This window comes from Taudactylus pleione, unplaced genomic scaffold, assembly GCF_031769625.1.
Source record: "Taudactylus pleione unplaced genomic scaffold, aTauple2 ptg000116l, whole genome shotgun sequence".
Taxonomy (NCBI): domain Eukaryota; kingdom Metazoa; phylum Chordata; class Amphibia; order Anura; family Myobatrachidae; genus Taudactylus; species Taudactylus pleione.
The window spans coordinates 11976054-11998534 of NW_028284518.1; the positions used below are offsets into that span (position 1 = coordinate 11976054).

The window sequence follows — 22481 nt, forward strand, 5'->3', positions numbered from 1 at the left end:
AGATGTATCGGGTCTTGAGGTAGAGGAGTAGCAAAGAAAAACAACGACTGGGACCCACCAGATCTAGAATGTAACCCCTGTCCAGAATTCTCCGGACTCAAAACTGGAGCAAGCGAGCCCTTACCATCAGAGAGAGGAAAGGAGCCCCTAAACAGTATGGTGGCCTGCTTGTTATCAGGCTTTCCACCTGGACATAGGACCTCATGCAGAGTCGGTCGTTGCGGCCGCACAGGAAAAGGGGCTGGATATGCAAATGATGCACTCGCATGTTGCGTCCCTAAGTTCGGATCGTTAGCTGGCCGACCAAGGGGAGGAAGACGTCGGAAGACAAGAAATACACCCCCTTCTCGTACGCATTACACGTCATCCTCGGCCATATAAGGATTAATCGCGACCATCTGAACTGGTCGTAGAGCTTAAGGTTGACCATACCCTCTCTTTAGCACTACAATCAAGTCAGTGTAAAAACCTCCCATGTCACGTGTGCTATGACACTACTTTGTTAATTATGCACTCCCATAAAACGCTGTTCGCATAATTAGGCATGCCCCCGTTTTCAAGCACCTTCCCCTGTTACAACCCACAAACGCCATATTCCGTCACTCAAACTACCGACCTGGCTGTGTTCAAGGAGAGAGAAATTTCAGATCGTAGCGGCTAGTTTGCGTACGCGCATTGCGAACTTTACGCATGCGCAGTTTAGCGAACATCGGTGGCGTACGACCGTGCGGCCGCAACGACCGACTCTGAATGAGGTCCATAGAGTGGTGGTGAAACATCTGCCTTGAAAGGAACCAGAACGCTTCCTAGATGTTCCAGTTGAAGTTGCAATGTTCTCAATGGAGGCTGACATTCTAGAAAGGCATATTTCAACATTAAGGGCCCATAAAGGTTCCTGCTCTGAGGACGCCAATGGATCCCGCTGACACCCTGAAAGAGGGGCATCACTAATCTCAGATTGACGACTCACTGTTCTAGTCAAACTGCAATTGCCTCTGCCATAGATTTAGCACACTCCAGGACAACCAACTCCTACATCGGCTCCATGCTTGCCAGGCTCACAGAGCGCGCAAAGGGCCCCTGGCATCACATTCAGTACATGCAGGAATAATCTCACACACAGTGTTATCAGGCTAAATGAAAATAAACACCTTTAACAGCGAAATTAAAAGTTCTGCTAAACAGCTAATACCCAGAGAGTGCAATAAAATCAGCCTGTAGAGTACAAACAATACCCCCTTTTGATAAGCCCTTCACCCCCCCCCCCCCCCCAAAGTAGACTACGACCACTCAAATCCTCTCTGTGTTTGAAGTTCACAGACACTAGCTGCATGTACAATCTGGGGCAGGGCAGGGTTTCCTAGCTCTGACTACTGGGACTACCTGAGCCCTGAACACAGGAGCTGAGGCCGATGACCAAAGAGGAAAATCAAAAAAAGTTAAATAAAGCTAACTAAGGAGCTGAAAACATAGTGCTCACTCCACAGGCACTAGGAAAGAATGGATGCTTCAAGGAAGCGGGAGGTGTTAAGAGGGGACAAGGCCAATCAGATTAACTTTCTAGTGCCAACTCCTGTGGTCCTGCCCACCTAAACCAACGTCAATTTAACAGCGTCCCCCAGATAGGATGATGAGGAAAATTGCTATTTATGCTGAGGTCACATTGCCTTAACTGGCAGACCCTCTCGCCAGGCTATTAGAGGTTATTGTAGAATTTCTCTGGCCTACATATAAAATGGAATTTATTAAAACTGTTCTCTATATTTGTTTGAGCACAATATTTTTTTTCCTTTTGAAATGAGGGAGATTCATGTCTGAATCATGATGGACCCGATTCGGAGTTGGTCGCATGGCTACTTCTCTCCGTCTGTCATTTCTGAGCTACACCTGAGCACTTACCATGCGGACGCACAGAACAGATCCGTCTCGTGGGAGTGTCTTGGGCATCTATAGTTCCATGCTTGTTTGACGAAGGTGGACAGATAAGGGACACCCGTTTCAAACTGATCTTTTGCACTCAGCATGGGGTGGGTGTAAGTGCCGCTACTAATGTTGATGACTGAAAAAAAAACAATGGGCTGTGCAACCATATGCATGCAGACAGATGGATACCCGCAAAGGCTGCCATGGACATCTGCACTTGTAGACGCTTTGCCTCTGACTTAATATTAGGTCCAAAGCCCTAACTTTTAGAAATCAAGTCCACACAGAGTTCTGATTAAAAAGAAGGTTTGGTTGAGTAAAGAAAGAAACAGACATGCTGTGGCAGCTATGGAGCCACCTGCAAGGACTGGCAGACAGGAAAAGTGATTCCTAGACTGAACAAAGGATCCGGTTTACCCAAGCTCTATCATCACCTGACAGGTCTCTTACATTGCTTGTGAAGGCATAAAGATAGATAGAGGTCTTGTTGTCCCATCTGAAGTTTGCACAAATGTAACTTAGGACTATAAAAGCGTTTGTTTAAGGGCCCTTCATCTCTGAAGCAAACTCAAAAAAAAGTACTTCCCTGAGATGAAGGTGATCAAAGCGAGCAGTAGTCAGGGTCACAAGGCTGGCGAGCTGTCGTGCCTCTTGACCAAACTGGACCACTAGCAGGCTGCAGGCGTGATACTGTCACAGGTTGGTGTATAAACAGATCACATAAGCAGTTTGCAGGTGACACAGGATGCTGAAGGCATGCTGCTGTTATACAACAGGGATGCCTGCAGCAGGCACAAATTTGCTTGACTGTACTTTACTATGTTCTCAGTCACACTGCATTCTGTTCATTGTACATTCCTCCCACCAGCAAAGCTGAGTATCCACAAAGTTTGTCAGATCACATTGCACCTACGGGATAATGTTTCTACTGTTCAGCCTTCCTTGTGTGACACTATCAAGACTAGAGACCATTTATCACTTGCTCCATGGTTTTAGTGGTGACAGAGGTAGGGGTAAGGGAGCCACCTGTTGGGAGGATGCATAGTACTCAATATTCAAAAAAAATAAAAAAGACAGAAGGTTCTATTCCCACATCTTGTGAAGGGCACTGGAATAAATTGGGGAGCCGAGGGCTATAAAGGAAAATCAGGAGAGTGGTATCTAACTCCGTTTGTATCCACTTACTGCAAATACAGAAATAAATAGTTAGAATTCCATAAGGTAGTTTAGAACTCACCATTAACATTACCACAGTCCTTCCGTAGGAATTCCAAAGCATGAGGGTGATCATGTTCCACTGACTGAGATACATCAATTATATATACCTGTCCATTGTTAAATCTGAAAAGAATAAAAATAAGTTAAACCAAAGTAGATACACAGGAAAAATTACAGATACCGGCAAAATTTACCATTTGTTTCCTAGTAATGCCATAAGATTAACATGGATTAATTGAATCTGGATAAGCTCAGTATTGCACAAGCACGGTTAGTGTAATGGTTAGCATTACTGCCTCACAGCATTCCCATCATGGCCCTAACTGTGTGGAGTTTGCACATTCTCCCCATGTACTTCGGTTGCTCCCACAATCCAACAATATACTGGTAGATTAATTGGCTGTGGACAAAAATGAACCCTAGTGTGTGTGTGTGTGTACATGTGGTAGGGAATATAGAGTATAAGCTCCACTGTGGCAGGGGCTGATGTGAGTGGGCAAATATTCTGTAAAGCGCTGCGGAATATGTAACCGCTGTATAAATAACTGGTAAAAAACTGAATAATAAAATAACAAAGAATTGTGTGTATACAATACCAGAAAAAGATACATCACTTCAAAATATCAGCTATACTGTGAACACTACTGACTAAATTGACCAGCATGCATTGATTTGGCTAATTTGTCCCGATATAGACATATACCCAAAGTATGAAATACTCTACCTGCACATAGAAGACTTCAAAAACGTGCTGCATGCTTAGCCAAAGCTCTGAATAGACAAATCTCAGTTAATGTGACCACGCACATGTGCCACCAAACTGGAACATGATACTGGTTGCTTAGTCCTAAGCTGCATCATGGGCTTATGTGTGGTCAGCATTACAGGTGACGATTTATAGACATGCGATTACATAGAAATGGCTTTATAAGCTGGAAGCAGAACACAGCAAACAATCTGCTGACATAAGGCCTGATTCAGAGTTGCATGCAGGCAATCACAGATGTGTCAACAATGACTGCTCAGAAATATACTGTATGTAACCCTTTGCATACTTTCAGAGCTACCTACATCTATGCGCCACTTTGCCGCATCCATCCGGCTGTGAAAGTAGCCATCATCTAAGGCTCGCATTTGCCCCAGCCCTGTCCTTGGTGCAAGACATATCTCCAAAATCACACTGACCTCTGCATATGCTCAACTCTGAATAGCCCACACTCCTAGGACACGCACTCAGAACACTAGTTTGCACGCCCAGTTCCCACCCATTTACACCCCATCCAGCTGCAACTGGAGATGAAGATGAGATTGCTCAATGCTGCGTACTCTCAGCTCGTATGCATTTGCAGTATGCGCAGGATCGCAACATTCGTCTGCAAAACAGACTTGTCTACAACTCTGAATCAGCTCCAGTCTATGGTTACTTTCTAACTTTCAGAATTGTTACTAGTTTTAGCACACACAGTTCTTTAGACTGCAAGCTCCATGAGCAGGACCCTCCTCCCTCCTGTTCTCATTACCTACTTCTATTGCACACAGCTACACTCTACACCTTCTCCATGGGCTCTCTGCACCTGAATTCCACTGCTCCATTGTTTAAGTCTCTTCAGATGTCCCAGAACCATCATCTGCGCCCACACTAATAGCTACAGGTTTCAGCTTACGCTGAATATTTCCATTGCACGCCTAGTATCAGTGGCTGTACTGAGATTTGTGGTGCTATTTGCTACTTGTCTTCTGCACTGTATTACCCTGTACTGTCCTATTGTTCTGTCCTCTCTACGGCGCTGCAGACCACTTGTGGCGCCCTATAAAGTTTCATAATTTATTAATAATAATGAAAACCTTGTTTTACTATACAGAAATACTTTCCATAAAGCTTAAAGACTTACGCTCCAGCCATTAACTGCTTCACTAAGCATAACATGACAATTATAAATACATTAACACACTTACAGCATGTTAAATTCACTTAGATCGGCATGTACCAGTCTGGCATCCTGGTACATTCTTCTCATGTAGTGTATAACATCCAAGTAAATCTCTCGAGCCTTAGAATCTGATAACTGGACATTCTTTAACAAAGGTGCAGGCCTTACAAAAAAAGGAAGAAGAGGGTTCATGTATAGGACACTTAACAGTAAAATTAAAATACAATAAATGCATTAAATGTGAGGATCGGGTATATGTCAACCAGAGCAACAAAAAATAAAATTAAAGAAAAAAAAAAAAAAGTTTCTACCAGAATATTGTAACTTCTTCTTACACAAAGAGGCACCGACGGAACTCATACACTGAGGAAATATCTTTAACAAAACAAGTAGCACCAACAAATTACATTTTTATACATGACACATAAAATTAAATGATACATCTTTTTCCTGATAGTCTACTGGGTCTGCAGCTACTATTAGCATAGGAAATCACGATCATATATACCTCATCAAGCATGTGGCTGTATGGGAATATACCAATTATTAAAAATGCATTTATATTATCTGACGCCATTACATATAATGGACCCTAATGTTAGCTAACAGCAATGGGCAGAAATTATTAGCATGCTAGCTAGTAAAGGACTGCCAAAGCGAAAAAAACAGGTGGTAGTCAGCATCCCGGACGGGATGCCGACGGTCAAAATACAGTCGCCGGAATACTGGCAGAAGTCGGGATCCTGGCTCCAGAATCCCTATTGCCGGCATCCCAAAGGTAAGTATTAGGGGTTGGGGAGGGATAGGTTAAGGGTTAGGCACTAGGGGAGGGTTAGGGTTAGGCATTAAGGGGGGAGCTTAGATTTAGGCACTAGAGAGGGAGGTTAAGTTCAGGCACCGGGGAGGGAGGGTTAGGGGTGTCAGCGTTAGGATCACAGTGATTGCAAAATACGCGCTATAGCGCATATTTACGTGCTACAGCAAAGGAGGGACTCACTTTTTAAAAATGAGCGGGTCCTGCAGGATGCGCTCAGTGCACACCGCAGCAGCCAGCCCAGTAACTTACCTGGCGTCTCCGCGTCCAATAGAGACGAAGAGGTGTCCCCATTAGAAGCCCGCCCCGTCCCCAGCTCGCCACCCGCCATCTTTTTGATGAAACAGTGAGCACCAAGCAGCAGCTGCTGCAGCCAGCCAGGCACCAGCCCAGTGCATCGGCAAGAGAGCCGACCCAGATACCTTAGGATGCAGTGACACACCGAGGTGGGCGTGGCTGTGGTGTATCTCCTTCGCAATTAAGTTCCTTTAGGGCCAGCGTCTGATGCTGGCTCCCAGGCAACTGGGAGAGACAAGTGGCTGGGGCTCCTACCAAAAGCGGCATCTCCAGCACCAGAGGACAGCTGAGTAAGTGACAAAGCGTGCACACAGTCTTTCCGGCAGCCTTCTTTCTGTGTGACTGCACTGTCAGGTGTGGCAGTACGGTTTGGGTAAAGCCATCGCTGTTGAGTGTGTGTGTTATTCCTTTCCATTTACTTATTGTTTTTTTCTCAGGAATGGTAATCACAGCCCTGTACCCCCCCACCACCATCATCATATCGTTAGAGCCCTGCACTCCTCACCACAATGTCATCACTGCCACGTGCCCTCCACCCAATCACTGTCCCGTGTCAATCCACCACAATGTCATCACTGCCCCGTGCTCCTTCACCATAATGTCATCACTGCCCCGTGCTCCCCAACGTCATCACTAACCCATGGGATACTACTGTGCAGTGCCAGTGTTTGCTAGAATACGTTTGAGCAGTGCTGCCAGTGTGTGGTGGGACCCTTCGGTGCAATTCCAGTGAAAGCCCCTAACCCCCTTACTACCCTCAGCACTGCCTGGCCTTACTCCCCCTCTACCCCCAACTCTACCCCAACTGCTACCGGCCCCCAGCACTGTCTCAACTGCTGCCTGTTCTCACCCCCAATAATATGTGATGGGACCCAGAACCAGTGGAGTAGGACCCCAATTTCTTAAAGTGAGGGGTCCCTAGGACCCACAATTTTTTTTCGTCAGTGCGATCACTGATGGTACTTACCTAATGATGTCAGGACTTTGACTGTTGGGATGCCGCTGTCGGTATTCAGACCGCCAGCATCCCAACTGCCGGGATCCCATACCCAACCCAAGAAAAACAGGTTACTTTACGTAAAAGAGTTAATAATATGAGCAAATACATTTGTTGGCTTCAAAGACCGGATTTGAATATACACCATCGGTCAAAAAGTTTTGGAACACCCCTATTTTTCCAGTTTTTATTGAAAGTTTATGGCCTTAGTGTACTCTGAAATAAAAGCACACAACAAATAAACAATTGGAAAAGAAAATCATAGAATCATTTTGTTTAAAGAAGTTTAAATCTAAATATTGACTAGTCAAAGTACTGTAGCCACCTTTTGCAGAAACAGTGCCTTGCAAAAGTGTTCACCCTCCTTGGCTTTTTACCTGTTTTGTTACCATTACAACCTGTAATTTATTTATTTATTTTATTTCAATTTTATGTGATGGATCTGCACAAAATACTGTAATTTGGTGAAGTGAAATGAGAAAAATATATATAAAAAATAATCTTTATAAATAAAATTCTGAAAATTGGCATGTGCATATGTAATCACCCCCTCTGCTATGAAGCCCCTCAAAAATTCTGGTGCAACCAATTACCTTCAGAAGTCACATAATTAGTGAAATGAAGTTCACCTGTATGAAATCTAAGTGTTACATTATCTGTCAGTATAAAAACACCTTTTCTGAAAGGCCCCAGAGGCTGCAATACCACTAAGCAAGAGGCATCACACCATGAAGACCAAGGAGCTCTCCAAACAAGTCAGGGACAAAGTTGTTGAGAAATACAATTCTGGGTTGGGTTATAAAAAAAATATCCAAATCTTTGATGATCCCCCGGAGCACCATCAAATCCATCGTCATCAAATGGAAAGAACATGGTACCATAACAAACCTGCCAAGAGAGGGCCACCCACCAAAACTCACAGACCGGGCAAGGAGGGCATTAATCAGAGAGGCAGCACAGAGACCCCAAAGGTAAACCTAAAGGAGCTGCAGAGTTCCACAGCAGAGACTGGTGTATCTGTGCATTGACCACAAAAGCCGTACACTCCACAGAGCTGGGTTTTATGGAAGTGGCCAGAAAAAAGCCATTACTTAGCGATAAAAATAAGAAGAGACGATTTGAGTTTGCCAAAAGGCATGTGTGCGACTGCCCAAATGTATGGAGGAAGGTGCTCTAGTCAGATGAGACTAAAATTTAACTTTTCGGCCACCAAGGAAAACGCTATGTTTGGCGCAAACCCAACACATCCCATTACCCCGAGAACACCATCCCCACAGTGAAACATGCTGGTGGCAGCATCATGCTGTGGGGATGCTTTTCAGCAGCAGGGACTGGGAAACTGATTCGAGTCGAGGGAAAGATGGATGGTGCTAAATGCAGGGATATTCTTGAGCAAAACCTGTTTCAGTATGCCTGTGATTTGAGACTGGGACGGAGGTTCACCTTCCAGCAGGACAATGACCTGAAGCATACTGCTAAAGCAACACTCGAGTGGCTTAAGGGGAAACATTTAAATGTGTTGGAATGGCCTAGTCAAAGCTCAGATCTCAATCAAATTGAAAATCTGTGGTCAGACTTGAAGATAACTGTTTACAAGCGGAAACTATCCAACATGAAGGAGCTGGAGCAGTTTTGCCTTGAGGAATGGGCAAAAATTACAGGGACAAGATGTGGCAAGCTCATAGAGACTTATCCAAAGCGACTTGCAGCTGTAATTGCCGCAAAAGATGGCTCGAGAAAGTACTGACTTTAGGGGGGTGAATAGCTATGCATGGAGAAGTTTTCTGTTATGTTGTCCTAAATGTTGTTTGATTCACAATATAAAAAAACACAACTTCACAGTTGTAGGCATTCTGTGAATGAAATGATGCACACCTTCAAACAATCCATTTTAATTCCAGTTGTGACGCAACAGAACATGAAAAATGCAAAGGGGGTGAATACTTTTGCAAGGCACTGTATATATCCGCTGAACTCACTTAGGCCCATTATTTCCATTTTAGAAAGAACGCCATGATTCCAATCCGGACGCAAATGCCATTGCAGCTGTGGTCTCTACCAAATCGCAAAAACAGGATTTTGGTACTTACCGATAAATCCCTTTCTCCGATTCCACAGGGGACACTGGAGTTCAAGACAGTGGGGTATAGACGGTGGTAGAGTAGAGCCTGGCACTTTAAAAAAAACCTAGAAGTGTGACTGGCTCCTCCCCCTCTATGCCCCATCAGCCCCAGTTTAAGAACTGAGCCCGAGAGGAGACGGAGGACAACAGGAAAACAAGGAGAAGGAGAAGACCACAGAACGGAACAAGACCGACTGAAGGACAACAGAGGAAACCACTGCAGGGAATTATGCAGTCACACAACCATAGAAGGAACCAAACAACTGGCAGGTACGCAGCGCTGGGCGGGCGTCCAGTGTCCCCTGTGGAATCGGAGAAAGGGATTTATCGGTAAGTACCAAAATCCTGTTTTCTCCTTCATCCACTAGGGGACACTGGAGTTCAAGACAGTGGGGACGTCCCAAAGCCAACCTCCTGGGTGGGAAGCGCGGAGAACATGCCGACCCTTTGGCCAACAGAAACAGGGACCGCCAAGAACCAGAGGTTCAACGGAAGGCAAGAGCGGAGGATCAAGTGTAGTGAGCCAGGAGACAATCAGAACTCCAAGCGGAACAGACACAGAAATTCCACAATTTACAGCGTAAATAGAATGGAATAAGTGGTTAGCGAGAAAACACCCTCAGGTGAGAAGCATCAGAACACTGTAAACTCAGCTGAAAACAGACCAAGCCAGACTATTGGGAGCAGAGAGCTCCAACCAGAATCCATGTGAGAAGGGCAGTAACCCGAGAACAAAATTCGAGAAAAACCGTACCAGATTCGGAAACAGGAAACTGCAGCTGTCGCAGATAGTAGAAAACCAGCACTGTTGGACATAATCATATAGATACAAGTATAACGATATCAGTCTACAGAAACAGTGCTGATCCTGTCCACAGACTCCTAACAAAGAGTTTGCAGGGAGGTAAAAGTCAAGGCCGAACAGTCACCATCAACCATTCTGGAGGTCCAACTACTACAAAGTTGTAAACCAGCAGAAGGAAAAGACCATAGAAGTCTCCCATGAGTGGAGATCACACTGGGGACGAAGCAGAGGCAGCATCTAGAGGATTGAGATTACAATACCTTCAGAGGGTCAGACAGCAGAACCCCACTCCGAAAACAGAGTAGAAAACAGCGACTGAACACCTGCAGCTGAAAAGAAAATCACAGCCACAAACTCCAAAACAACAGACAATTCCCAACATGATAGAAGTGCGTAGTCAGTACCAACTGCTGGCCTGAGCATATTCTGAAACACACAGGATACCCTAGCAGTTAAAGAGCACGTATGCAACAGCCACCCAGGGAGAGCTACCAATATAGGGAAGCATTCCATACAGCAAGGCTAGAGCCCTAGGACAACCCTGAAAGTACCAGTCAGGTACCAGTCAACAGATTCTAGTAGAATAGTGTCACTAATCTCACTGTTAAAACTATGCACCAGGGAAACTCTAAAATGTAGAGCCAACTGATTAACAGAGCGGATGGCTGCTAGGACCACCACTAGGGTGCATAAGGGAGAATAACGGCTATGCCATGTCAGGTTGGGCATTAGTGGGGTAGGCCCGCTTACCTATGAGCGTCCAAAAGCCCTCTGGACGCTATGTAGAATGTCACTGACCTTTTCCATCTCACAGCAACCTGCCCCATCAGGTATAGGGAGTAGCTTCAGTGGGCTAAGACCCTATGCTCTACAGCACGGACTTCAGCCTGGAGATGTTGAGGTAGAAAACACTGTATAAACTAGCAAAATGTTAGTGGAGACAAGAAGGTTGTACAACAGTACTCTGCACCTGAGCTGGTTATATTAGGGATGTGTATCCATATAGAAACTTTTCATAAAACAGAAAACGGTCTGTTCGTGTAAGTATCAGTACATTAACACTTATAATGGTGAAGTGTGTATTACGCCCACAAATCTAATACAATCCAGGCCTGACCCTGCCTATATCAGCGGGTGGCCCTAGGCCTTCATTTAATTTAACAATTGAAGCCCTGAGGATGGAATAGAACCTGGATGCTCTATGTACAGATAGAGTGTACCTAGGGGCCCTTTAGACACTCATGTATTGAGATATGTGACAAGACAATAATATGGAGTCTATACGGAGAAGGGTACCTGTACCTAGACAGTGCGTTCGTTATCCCCAGAAAAGAAGGGATATATCTGTAGTGATAACCCCAATAGGGTTAAAAACCAGGTTTTTCCAATTATTAGAAAATATTTATACCAGGAATGGGAATATATCAGTATATATACACACATACACACAGACAACATAGTTGCATGAGAAGGCAATCTCTTTGAAAGGAAGAGTAGTGCCCACACAGCAAGTTTACTTGTCAGACTCCTGCACGGGGAGATCAGCATGCCATATCTATACATGTCCTGCCTCAGGAGATCAGCATACTACATATATTTATTTATATATATATATATATATATATATATACACACACACACACACACACATATACACATATATATATATGCACATACACACATACATACACATATATATATATACATATATACATACACATACATACACACACACATACATACACAAATATCCCGCCTTCTTAGTGTCTTATAAGTTTGCTACCAAGTGCAAAGTTGAAAATAATCATATATCACCCTAAAGGGGGGCGTCATAGATAGGGACTGACAAGAACAGAACTATAACCCCAGGAGGATTAAAGTACATATGATATATATATATATATATATATATACACATGTACATACAAGAAGGCCCCAGTCATGTATAGGGTTCATAATAGAAGCAATGCCTTAGGGAATTGCGACTATCATTATATAAGCTGCAGAACTTGACTCTAGTCTATAGAGCCACCATTAATATATATATATATGGATAAAGCTGACAGCTATTGGTAATCCCAGGTGGCTTCCCATGGAATATAGGTATATACCCACATACAAAACCTTAGGGACAGATGGTGTAAAGCGGAGTTATTGTATTAACTACCGCATCAGGAGAGTCCAGCCTCCAATCGCAGAACCTCTCTTTTAAACTATGCTATGTACCAGACATAAAACTGATAACAGATCCTACCTCTACCTTTATGGTAAGGATAAGAAGCGATAGATATTTATCTCCAAACATGCATACCTACATACAAGATTAGTAGGTGACGATAATATTTTGAAAATAGAACATGAGCAATAATAGAGCTATGGAAGGAATTGAGCCACAAGACAAAATTCACTCCAGACATGAATATATTTTAAAGCAGGGCTTAGTATAAAATACAAATACATACATACATACATGTGGCTTACCTCCATGCAGGGGAACTGCTCATGTGCCGCCTGTGGTCGTCATTCTGCTACGGCATAGGAAGCAGGATATTTTAGCAGCGTGCTATCCCAGACTATCCTGGGACCCTTCTGTTACTGGTTACTTCCTTTAAAAGCGGGAATCAAAAAGACAACCTCCATGCTGTGAGGCAGTAATGCCAACCCCCACACCGCAGTAACTAACTTCCTCTTGTATGTGCTGCTGAATGGAGCACCTAAAATAGAATCTATATAGATGCACATATGCATACCTTCTAAGGTAAACACAGAAGGCTGGTGAGAACTAGAAGTTTTTAAAGACCAGCCTATAAGTTAGTATATGTGCTGCCACATATATGCATGGGAAGAGTACTGCCCCTCTATAAGGTGAGCCATAACCTGGGTATGGGACGCAATAATCTGCTAACCCTGGGTTAAGGGTATGCTATAACCATAAATTCTGGCAGCAGCACCAGAACAGTGACTAAGGTGAGCCAATGTAAAACAATGTTCATTTAGGCAGGGTAGCTAGTGCACCCTGAGGAAGCCTTCAAAAGCAATTAGATTAAGCTATGCACCCTTTGTATAGAACCAAGGGGAAGCCTGACAGGGGGTAATACCAGTCATTTATTTTCATAACCGCATAGTGCGGTGTTAAGCAAAAAGGGTATTGGGCTAGTACCCATACTGCTAGCAACCAGCTATCTACTATAGCTAGCACTACTCCTGTCAAACAGTGACAGGCATCCCCTACCTTTTGTGCATCAGCATTCCCAGCGTAGGAGGGGGAGGGTGGCGCGTAGGAGACCCACGCTAATAATCCCTGCTGTTGGGGCAGCCCGAAAGAGGGAAAACGGGAGGCGGCTGCTGGAGTGTGGGAGGAAACCGGAGTACCCGTAGGAAACCCACGCAAGTACAGGGAGAATATACAAACTCCACACAGTTAGGGCCGTAGCGGGAACTGAACCCATAACCTCAGTGCTGTGAGGCAGTAACGCTACCATTACACTTAATGTGCTTTCCCTCATGCAGGCGGCTGTCTGCACAGCACTCCGTCCGGGTGCTTCTTCGCGGGGGGACTAATGCAGAGAATGTGTGCGCTGCTGCGCTAACAGGAAAACACCCCCAAAAGCAGGCTGCTACACGTTAGTGGAGGAAGCCATGCCGCCGCTGAAGTACTAAGTGCCCGTCCGGGGGCTGTGGGATGACACCGCTCCGTTTGTCAGCCCAGCCACTAAAAAGCATAGGGTCGCAGCGTCTCCTCCTTTGTACATTAGAGGAGAGCTGCTGGTTAGTTATAACATTAAAGCCCTGCTATAGAGCTAATCTATATGCTGAAGCGAGCACTGGTAGAACCGCGCTGCTCTCAGATGAGGGAGAGCACAGGCCAGACCATAGATGGCGCCGCTAACATGCATGACGCGCCCTTTCCATAATACCGGCGTGCGCACTGTAAGGCTCCCACTTATTTATAAGTTGGAGCCCTTGTTCTCAACAAGAGCAGTCTACTCTGCGCAGGGGCCAAGGACCGCGCTGCTTGTCAGCGCTGCACTGCCTCCTGTAGAGGGACTCGTCTGGCTTCCGAAGCCGGCACCTTACACTGCTTGTGGCAGATGGCGGGACCTCGCCTGTCAGCGTTGTTTTCTTAATGAGCAGCAGTGCGGCGTCTGTCATTACTGTGTGATCTACTCACCCAGCATTACAACTCCTATATAGAGGAGGGAGGAGCAGTTGTCCTCAGTGACCGCCGCGGCATCACCGCGCTTTTGATGTAGCAGGGGCCGCGCTCCATCCCCTCCTTCAATTAAGAGGATGATGGCTAGGAATAAGCCAGAGACCCTGACGCTGACTGTTGAGTGCAGCGGCGGGTCTCGTCAGCAGCTCCGACACCACCACGTGGCAGGTTGGAAGGAGCTGTGTATGACAAGCGCGCAGCACGCGCTGTCCCTAAGCCCAGCGTTTTGGCCCACTGCTCCAGCTAGTCAGGAGTGGTGGGATATACTTACAAACTGCTGCGGCCGGGTTGCTGGGCTGGGGGGCAAATGAGGAAACCCGGACACGAACCGGTTTCAGTTGTGTCGGGTCCTCATGGAGTCCGATGACTCTGTTTAAAGTCCCCCTTCAGGGTCACCGGACACAGGCTGCGGTAGCCGTGTGGTGCCCTCCCGGTGGCTCCCACGTAGCAGGCAGACTGCCACAGTAAACAGTCTGCCTGTCCTCAATGCTTTAAATAAAAAGCTCTAAAAAAAAATAAAATAAAATAAATTATACTCAAAAAAGGCTGGAGACAGCCTGATGTGCTTCAAGCTCTCTCGGGCACATTCTAAAAACTGGGGCTGATGGGGCATAGAGGGGGAGGAGCCAGTCACACTTCTAGATTTTTTTAAAGTGCCAGGCTCTACTCTACCACCGTCTATACCCCACTGTCTTGAACTCCAGTGTCCCCTAGTGGATGAAGGAGAAAAGATGTTAATGACTCACTTGCCGTCTAGTATTTAGAGAGGCACACTGTAAGCAATTCACATATGCCGCTCACACACAAAACCGGAAACATCGGATGCAGATCAGGCAGCCATCAGCCTTGTGAGTAAATCTAAGCTGTTACAGACACAGCGGGTCTCCAGACATGCAGAGAGCTCTCCTGCTGCGAGCAAGAACACAGTGGCCAATTTAAAACCGTGTTTAAATGGTCCCGACATGCCTGCGTTTTTCTAACCACCGCATTACCTCTCCCAAATGCCGACTACCTGTCACTCACTTTTCCAGTTAATCCTCTGCATGAATGCAATTCAATCACTGCGCGTGCGGCTTACAGGCATGCGCAATGACTAAAAATCGCTCAAGCTGCATAAATATTGGCATTTCTGTACGGATTGTTCTGTACGGATTGGAATCAGGCCCAATGTTAGGGAAGCTCTTCCCAACATTGTTGCAGAAGTTCCCACAGATGTGTTGCACTTGTAGGTTGATTTGCTTTCAACCTTCTGTCCAGTTCATCCCCAACCAGGTTGAGAGGTTTAAGTCTGGAGACTGTGCTGGCTATTCCAAGATTTGAATCCTATAGTCTTGTTCTTTCCTCAAAAGGTAGTACTGTAATAGCCTGGGAGGCTTGCTGTAGGATGAATCCTTGACAAGATTAGAGAGTAATGCATGGTATGCAAAGTAAGGGTTTTGTACGCTGGCTGTTGAAATGGCTAAGGATTGTAGCCAATTTTAACCTCATGTTTTCGTGTTAAAATCATTGTCCTTTTAAGTTTTGTTCCGTCTCCTAGTAAATAAACCCATGTGACACCAACTGTTGAACTTGGAGAAGGAGGCGTGATGGTCTGGGGCTCATTTGCTGGATCTGAGTCCTCAACTTGCACAGTGTGACCAAAAGGGCTAACACAGCATATAATGAGCTAAAGGTTACAAATTTTGATCAATCCAGCCTTCAGTAGTCCACTGGCGGAGCTTCGTAACCTTCTTAGCCAATTACTTGTTCCCTGAAAAAGGCCTTATTTTTATAACTCTGAAAATAAGAGTTATGGTATAACATACCTTTGTTAACTCTTTTTCTTCGAGGTCCATGGGGTCCACAGCCATTACGTTGGGGTATGAATCCCGGTCACCAAACAGTTAACACAAACAAGCTCTCTGCTCCAACGAAGCACGGGGTTCCTCCTCATATACTCCACCCCATGCCTCAGGTAGCCAGTTCGTTACCAAGCTCAAGCAGGCGGAGACAAACAAAGGGTAAGAAAGAAGAAACCCATACTCATGAGTCCAGACTCTCAAGAGAAGAAAATTACGGAAACCTCCCCCAGAACTACAGGTGCGTCTGGGTGGGTGTCCTGTGGACCCCATGGACCTCGAAGAAAAAGAGTTAACAAAAGGTATGTTATACCATAACTCTTATTTTCTTTTCTTCGGGGTCCATAGCCATTAGTTTGGGGATATCCCAAAGCACTAAACCTACGTGCGGGGACGCTCCTGACTCTCGGAAGAGAAGAGAACCCTACGCCCGAAGGAGGCATCCTGAGAGGCAAAATTGTCAAAGGCATAAAATTTGACAAAGGTGTGGACGGAAGACCATGTGGCTGCCCTGCAGAACTTTTCAGCAGAGGCGCCCCAGCAAGCCGCCCATGAAGGCCCCACTGATTGTGTGGATATACCTTTACTGAGTCTGGCACCACCAGACTAGTCTGTGTGTATACCTGAGAAATTGTCATATGAATCCATCTGACCAGCGTCTGCTTATCGGCTGGCCAGCCTTATGACTGTCATACAGTACAAAAAGGGAAACCTACTTCCTCATGCTGTTGGCGCAATCCACATAAATATGTAGCACACGGCCAACATCCAAGGAAGCCTCACCTACCGAGAGGCTTGTAGTCTGAAAGCTGGGACCACAATCTCTTCATTCATATGGAACCAGAATACCACTCTTGGAAGGTATTCCGCCCTAGTATGAAGTACCGCTCTCTCCCGATGAAGCGGAAAGAAAGTGCTGCTAGATCAGAGACCCTACGGGCCAAAGCGATAGCCAGGAGAAACTGTCTTCGCTGTCACCCACGTTAGGTCTACTGATTTCAGGGGTTCGAATAAAGGACCCTGCAAAAATCCTGAGAACCAAATGTCAGCCCCCACAGGCTATCGGGGGGACAAAGGGAGGCTGTACCCTCGACACACCCTGAAAAAAATGTTCCAACGTCCTGCCATGGGGCGATCCCTCGCTAAACCCACCGAAAGTACAGGAGCCTGAACTCTCCGGGTGGCCAGATAAAGCCCCGGTCCAAACCAGTCTGACGAAAAAAACATACTCGAGAAACCTAACCCCCTAGGGCCACATTTTCTCAATTCACCCCGGAGAACATATGAAGTTTTGTAATAAATGCAGCCAGAAGTAAGTTTCTTGTCCTCTGAATTACAGAACATCCTTTCTTCAAGGCGGAGGTCTGTAGAACCATGCCGTCCAAGATGGACGAGTCAGGTCTAGATACAGAAAGGGATCCTGTATTAACAGGTCCGACCTTAGCAGAAGAGGCCACAGAGTGTCTATGGAGTGACTCTGCAGGTTGGCGAACCAGTGCCCATACCTGGGGACCCTGTGCTTGTGACTCAAGGCCATGAGGTCTACCTCTGGAACACCCATCCATCCACAAGGCTCTGAAATACCTGTGGATGAAGAGCCCACACCCTCTGGCGTGTATATCCTGCTGGCCTAGGAAGTCCACTTCCAAATTAAGGACTCCTGGTATGAACACAACCGATCTCGCTGGAAAATGACATTCTGCCCCCTGATGGATGAGGCAGTCTACTGCGGTGGCATTGTTAGATTGCACCTAGACCGGCCTGTCCCTTTAGTATTTCCCGAGCTTGAAGAGCGCTCCTGAATACTGCCATTAGTTCCAGCACGTTCTACGGAGAGACTGCTTTCTGTTGTCCTCCATTTTCCTTGAAAACGTGTGTCGACCTGTCACTGCTCCCCGCCCGCGGAGGCTGGTAACATCCAGGTCCAGAACGGGCGACCCTTGTTGCGACAAAACGTCTTTAACGGATAGTCACTCTTCTGGCGAGAGACAGATCGTCTGTGTTTTTATTTGGAACCCCAGCCGTACCCTGGCCGGGCAAATAACAGCTCCTGACAGAGAAAGACTGCCCTGAAACCAGCTTCAAATCTCTTATCAGTGGAACATTTAAAGGTGAATGCCAATGGTACTGGAAAGGGACATAAGGCCTCAACCTTTCTGGTAATATGGATTTTTCTGCCCAGAGAAACTCCATACTACCTTCCCTACAACCCCTGGTATCTCAGGTGGTCTCCCATCCAAGTACTAACTGGGCTCAATGCTGCCTAGCTATCAAGATCAGACAATCTTGGGCATGTCCAGTATGGTCTGGCTGTAGTCAGATTTGGGAGGCTTTCACAACTTTCTGGCATTAGAACACTGGAGCCTCTCCTTATACCGGCTCCACAAGCATAGCTTTGACCCCTCTGATCATGGAGGGGACGTACTGTTGGAAGACGGTCTTCCTCTCTTGAGAGTGACTCTTGGGAGGAGACCCGTGTGTCCCCCTAAACACCAGAAGATGTACCAGAATCTGAGGGCTGGACGGAGCGCGAGACCGACCGCCTTCTGATTCTTTTGGCTGTACTGGCCTAGCTGCTTGCCATAATTGCTGGAAAGCTGCTAAGGACGAAGTCACATTTTTGACCCGAGTGAGCACACATGTCCCTCCAGGACAGATGCCTAGGAAGTCTAAACATGGTAGGTTGCCGCTGCTGAAGATACCTTAATATCAGGGTTGGCGCAGGAGTCGCCAACCTGTCCACAACCTGCGCTATGATCTGGTAGATTTGACTACTGTGGTGACTCTTTAGAACAGTGACCACCACAACCCATTTATATTAAGTCCAGTGAGGACACCCCCATCGCCCCTCTCTGTGGCCTGGCCCACATGAGGGGCCAACGCCATCTGGTCTAGCAGCCTGTAGTGATTGTTGAACGGCTACTAAAGATGATGCCCTGCCTCAACCACTGCCTACAGCACCTGGTATTCCCAGGTGGTCTCCCATCAAAGTACTAACCAGGACCAACACGTCATAGCTTCCAAAATCAGATGAGATTGGGCATGTCCAGTGTGGTATGGCTGTAGGTCAAATGTCCATTCATGATGGAAATATAGAGGGCATAACCATAGGGGGCTGCTGCTACAGGTCACACATGACACCAACTCAGGGGCTCCAGCCATCTGTCTTAACTTTTCATTGGACATACAAGGTTTATCCAATGTCTAGTATTAATGTGACCACCGTTTTACATCCAATGTACCCACGTATCTTTGTAGCGGGTTACATAAGGAGAAACAGCAGTGATAGACTTATGCTGACAAGGCAGCATAATACAGCAGATTCCATAAGTAACATGTAATGCACATGGATACATTTTATATATATATATATATATATATATATAGCGCGTTCCCGCTAGGCTGTTTTAGCGGGGCGCGGCGCCCTGCCCTCTTTCTGGAAGTCGCCCTGCCCTAACAGCCTGCGGGAACCGTCTTCACCCGCGGGTCGCAGTGTCCCGCGGGTGAAGAAATGTGCGGTGACCCGGTCACCACCGGAGAATAGACGCCCGGCATCTATTCTCCCTGTCTGCAGGGCTTGGGGGCTGTCCGGCGTGTCCGTAAGTGCCGGGCACGCCCCCAAGAGTGACGAAAAGGGGACGCGTCTTATAGACACGCCCCCTTTTTGATGATCACGCCCCCTTCTCGCTCCCGAGTGCGCGCCCTCGGCGCGCGCACGGACATGCCCTCTCTAGCTCCGGCGCCCTGCCTCCCGCCGGAGCTAGAGGGAACACACACATATATATATATATATTACACATATATATATATATAGTGTTCCCGCTAGGCTGTTTTAGCGGGGCGCGGCGCCCTGCCCTCCAGGAGGAGGGCAAAAAGCACCCTGCCCTCCAGGAGGAGGGCAAAAAGCACCCTGCCCTAACAGCCTGCAGGAGCCGTTCTCACCCGCGGGTCACCGCCGGAGAATAGACGCCGGGCGCATGCACCAGGCATCTATTCTCCCTTTCTGCAGCGCTTGGGGGCTGCCCGGCATGTCCGTAAGCGCCGGGCACGCCCCCAAGTATGACGAAAGGGGACGCGTCTTATAGACACGCCCCCTTTTCATAACCACACCCCCTTTTCGGGGGCGCGCGCCTTAGGCGCGTGCACAAGATTGCCCTCTCTAGCTCCGGCGCCCTGCCTGCCGCCGGAGCTAGAGGGAACACTATATATATATATACATACATACATACATACACGCATATCCACTGTACATATACACTAAGCTCTCTGGCCAACTACCAAAACACCAGGTAGGACCTAGAACTCTGTATGACCTGATCACCGCAGTGGAGGCATATATACATACATGCAACAAATTTTTAGTCAACTACAAACAGCCGATAAGGCTAAGTAGGACATCAAGCTCTGTATAACCTGGCCATCCACAGAGAGACACCCAGGGAGATGAACCAAATCTCCTGAGAACATTTGCAAGTAACCCACAACAAACGTTGGTTTAAACTGACACAGAAACATACATGTGAAGCACTCTCTAACCCCTAACCGCAGTTTAGGGGTTTAAGGAAAGTAAAACTTTGAACAGTAGCACATCCATGCCTAACTGACCAGTTTTGCAACATCTACCTGTAGATTTGCATCAATCAGTACTGAATCCAAGCAACAAAAGTTGGTAGGATTCCAATGTTATGCACTTTCCTGGGAACAAGGCATACTCAGGGATAGAAAACTTCCCACCCCCCCAATCAGTACTCAACTCAGCTGAGTCTTCTTAATTAGAAGAGAGGGGAGATGGGCAACCCAGCCCTACCAGTATATGTGAATTACAAATTAGCCAATATAGCCTACAGCTGGGTGCCAATGTAATGTGCTCACCTTCACACATATAGGGGAATTCAATATGGAGCGAAAACTCCGTTTTTTGCGTTAATATCGCACCTATGACGTCATTATCGCAGGTTTTAGTTTTACACTGTATTCAATTTCAAAGACTTTTCGCAGGTTCGAAAAGTCTTTGAAAAAAAACGGGGATAACTTTTCACCACTGAATAGGTGGTGAAAAAAAGTGCAGAATTGGGGTTTAGGGGTGCAGGCTTAAAAAAATAGCCTGTACCCTTGGGAATGACATTTAAACAATAGCTGTGTCAAAAAAAGTAAAAAAAAAAAATAGGGACACCCTAAAAAATTATTTTAAAATTGGGGTGAAAAAAAATAAAAAATGGGAAAAAAGTGTTTAAAAAACAAGAGATATGGTAAGAACTTACCTTTGTTATCTCTGTTTCTACGAAGTCCATAGGGTCCACAGGGTTGACCTTGGGGTATAGCTTGGATCTGGATCCACGTGCACCATACAGTTAAAGCTTTAGCTCCCAGGATGCACTTGGGTCCTCCTCTATACCCCGCCCCCGAGCCACAGGCACCTCAGTTGGTAAGTAGCCTAGGCCGAAGGAGGAGACTAAACAGAGAGAAGGAAGACTGGAACACACAAGAAACCATACTCACAGAAATGGGAGACGGAAACACCGGTGACCAGTACCACAGCCCATTTGAAGCCAGGTGCGTCAGGGCGGGCGCCCTGTGGACCCTATGGACTTCGTAGAAACAGAGATAACAAAGGTAAGTTCTTACCATATCTCTTGTTTTCTACTTCAGGGTCCATAGGGGGTCCACAGGGTTGACCTTGGGGATGTCCCAAAGCAGTTCAACTAAGGGCGGGGACGCTCCTGAGCAGAAAGGAGAATCCTGCGCCCGAAGGATGCATCCTGAGAGGCAAAGGCGTCAAACGCATAAAACCTCAAAAATGTCTGAATTGAAGACCAAGTGGCTGCCTTGCACAGCTGAACAGCGGAGGCACCACGTCTAGCAGCCCAAGAAGGGCCTACAGACCGAGTGGAATGAGCCTTAACAGAGGCTGGAACAGGCAAACGTTCCTGTATATAAGCCTCCCTAATAACAGAACAAAGCCAACGGACTAAAGTTTGTTTGTTGGCAGGCCAACCCCTCTTATGGAACCAAAGAGGATGAACAACGAATCGGACTTCCTAACAGAGGCCGTCCATTCAACATAAATTCTGAGAGCCCGGACCACGTCCAGCGAAGCCTCGCCAGCCGTAAGACCCGGAGCCTGAAAAGCTGGCACCACAAGTTCCTGATCTATGTGGAACTTAGCAACCACTTTAGGCAAAAACTCAGGAAGGGGGGGATACAGTAAAGTGCCCCCAACTTGGATACCCTCCTTGCCGAAGTAAGAACCAGGAGAAACACAGTCTTAAGTGTTAACCACTTGAGGTCAACCGACTCAAGAGGCTCAAAAGGAGGTCCCTGCA

General features: G+C 46.5%; 1 protein-coding gene and 1 pseudogene across 1 annotated transcript in view; both read right to left on the reverse strand.

Annotated features, from left to right (window-relative positions):
• Positions 1 to 22481, reverse strand: part of RIOK1 (RIO kinase 1) — a 98718-nt gene that overhangs the window by 39004 nt on the left and 37233 nt on the right. The window contains exons 10-11 of the mRNA XM_088471682.1: positions 5098 to 5235; positions 3161 to 3264 (exon numbers count right to left, since the gene is read on the reverse strand). Of these exons, the coding sequence (XP_088327808.1) occupies positions 3161 to 3264; positions 5098 to 5235 (242 nt within the window). The remainder of the gene's footprint in view (positions 1 to 3160; positions 3265 to 5097; positions 5236 to 22481) is intronic.
• LOC148524767 (5S ribosomal RNA) lies at positions 19108 to 19226 on the reverse strand (annotated as a pseudogene).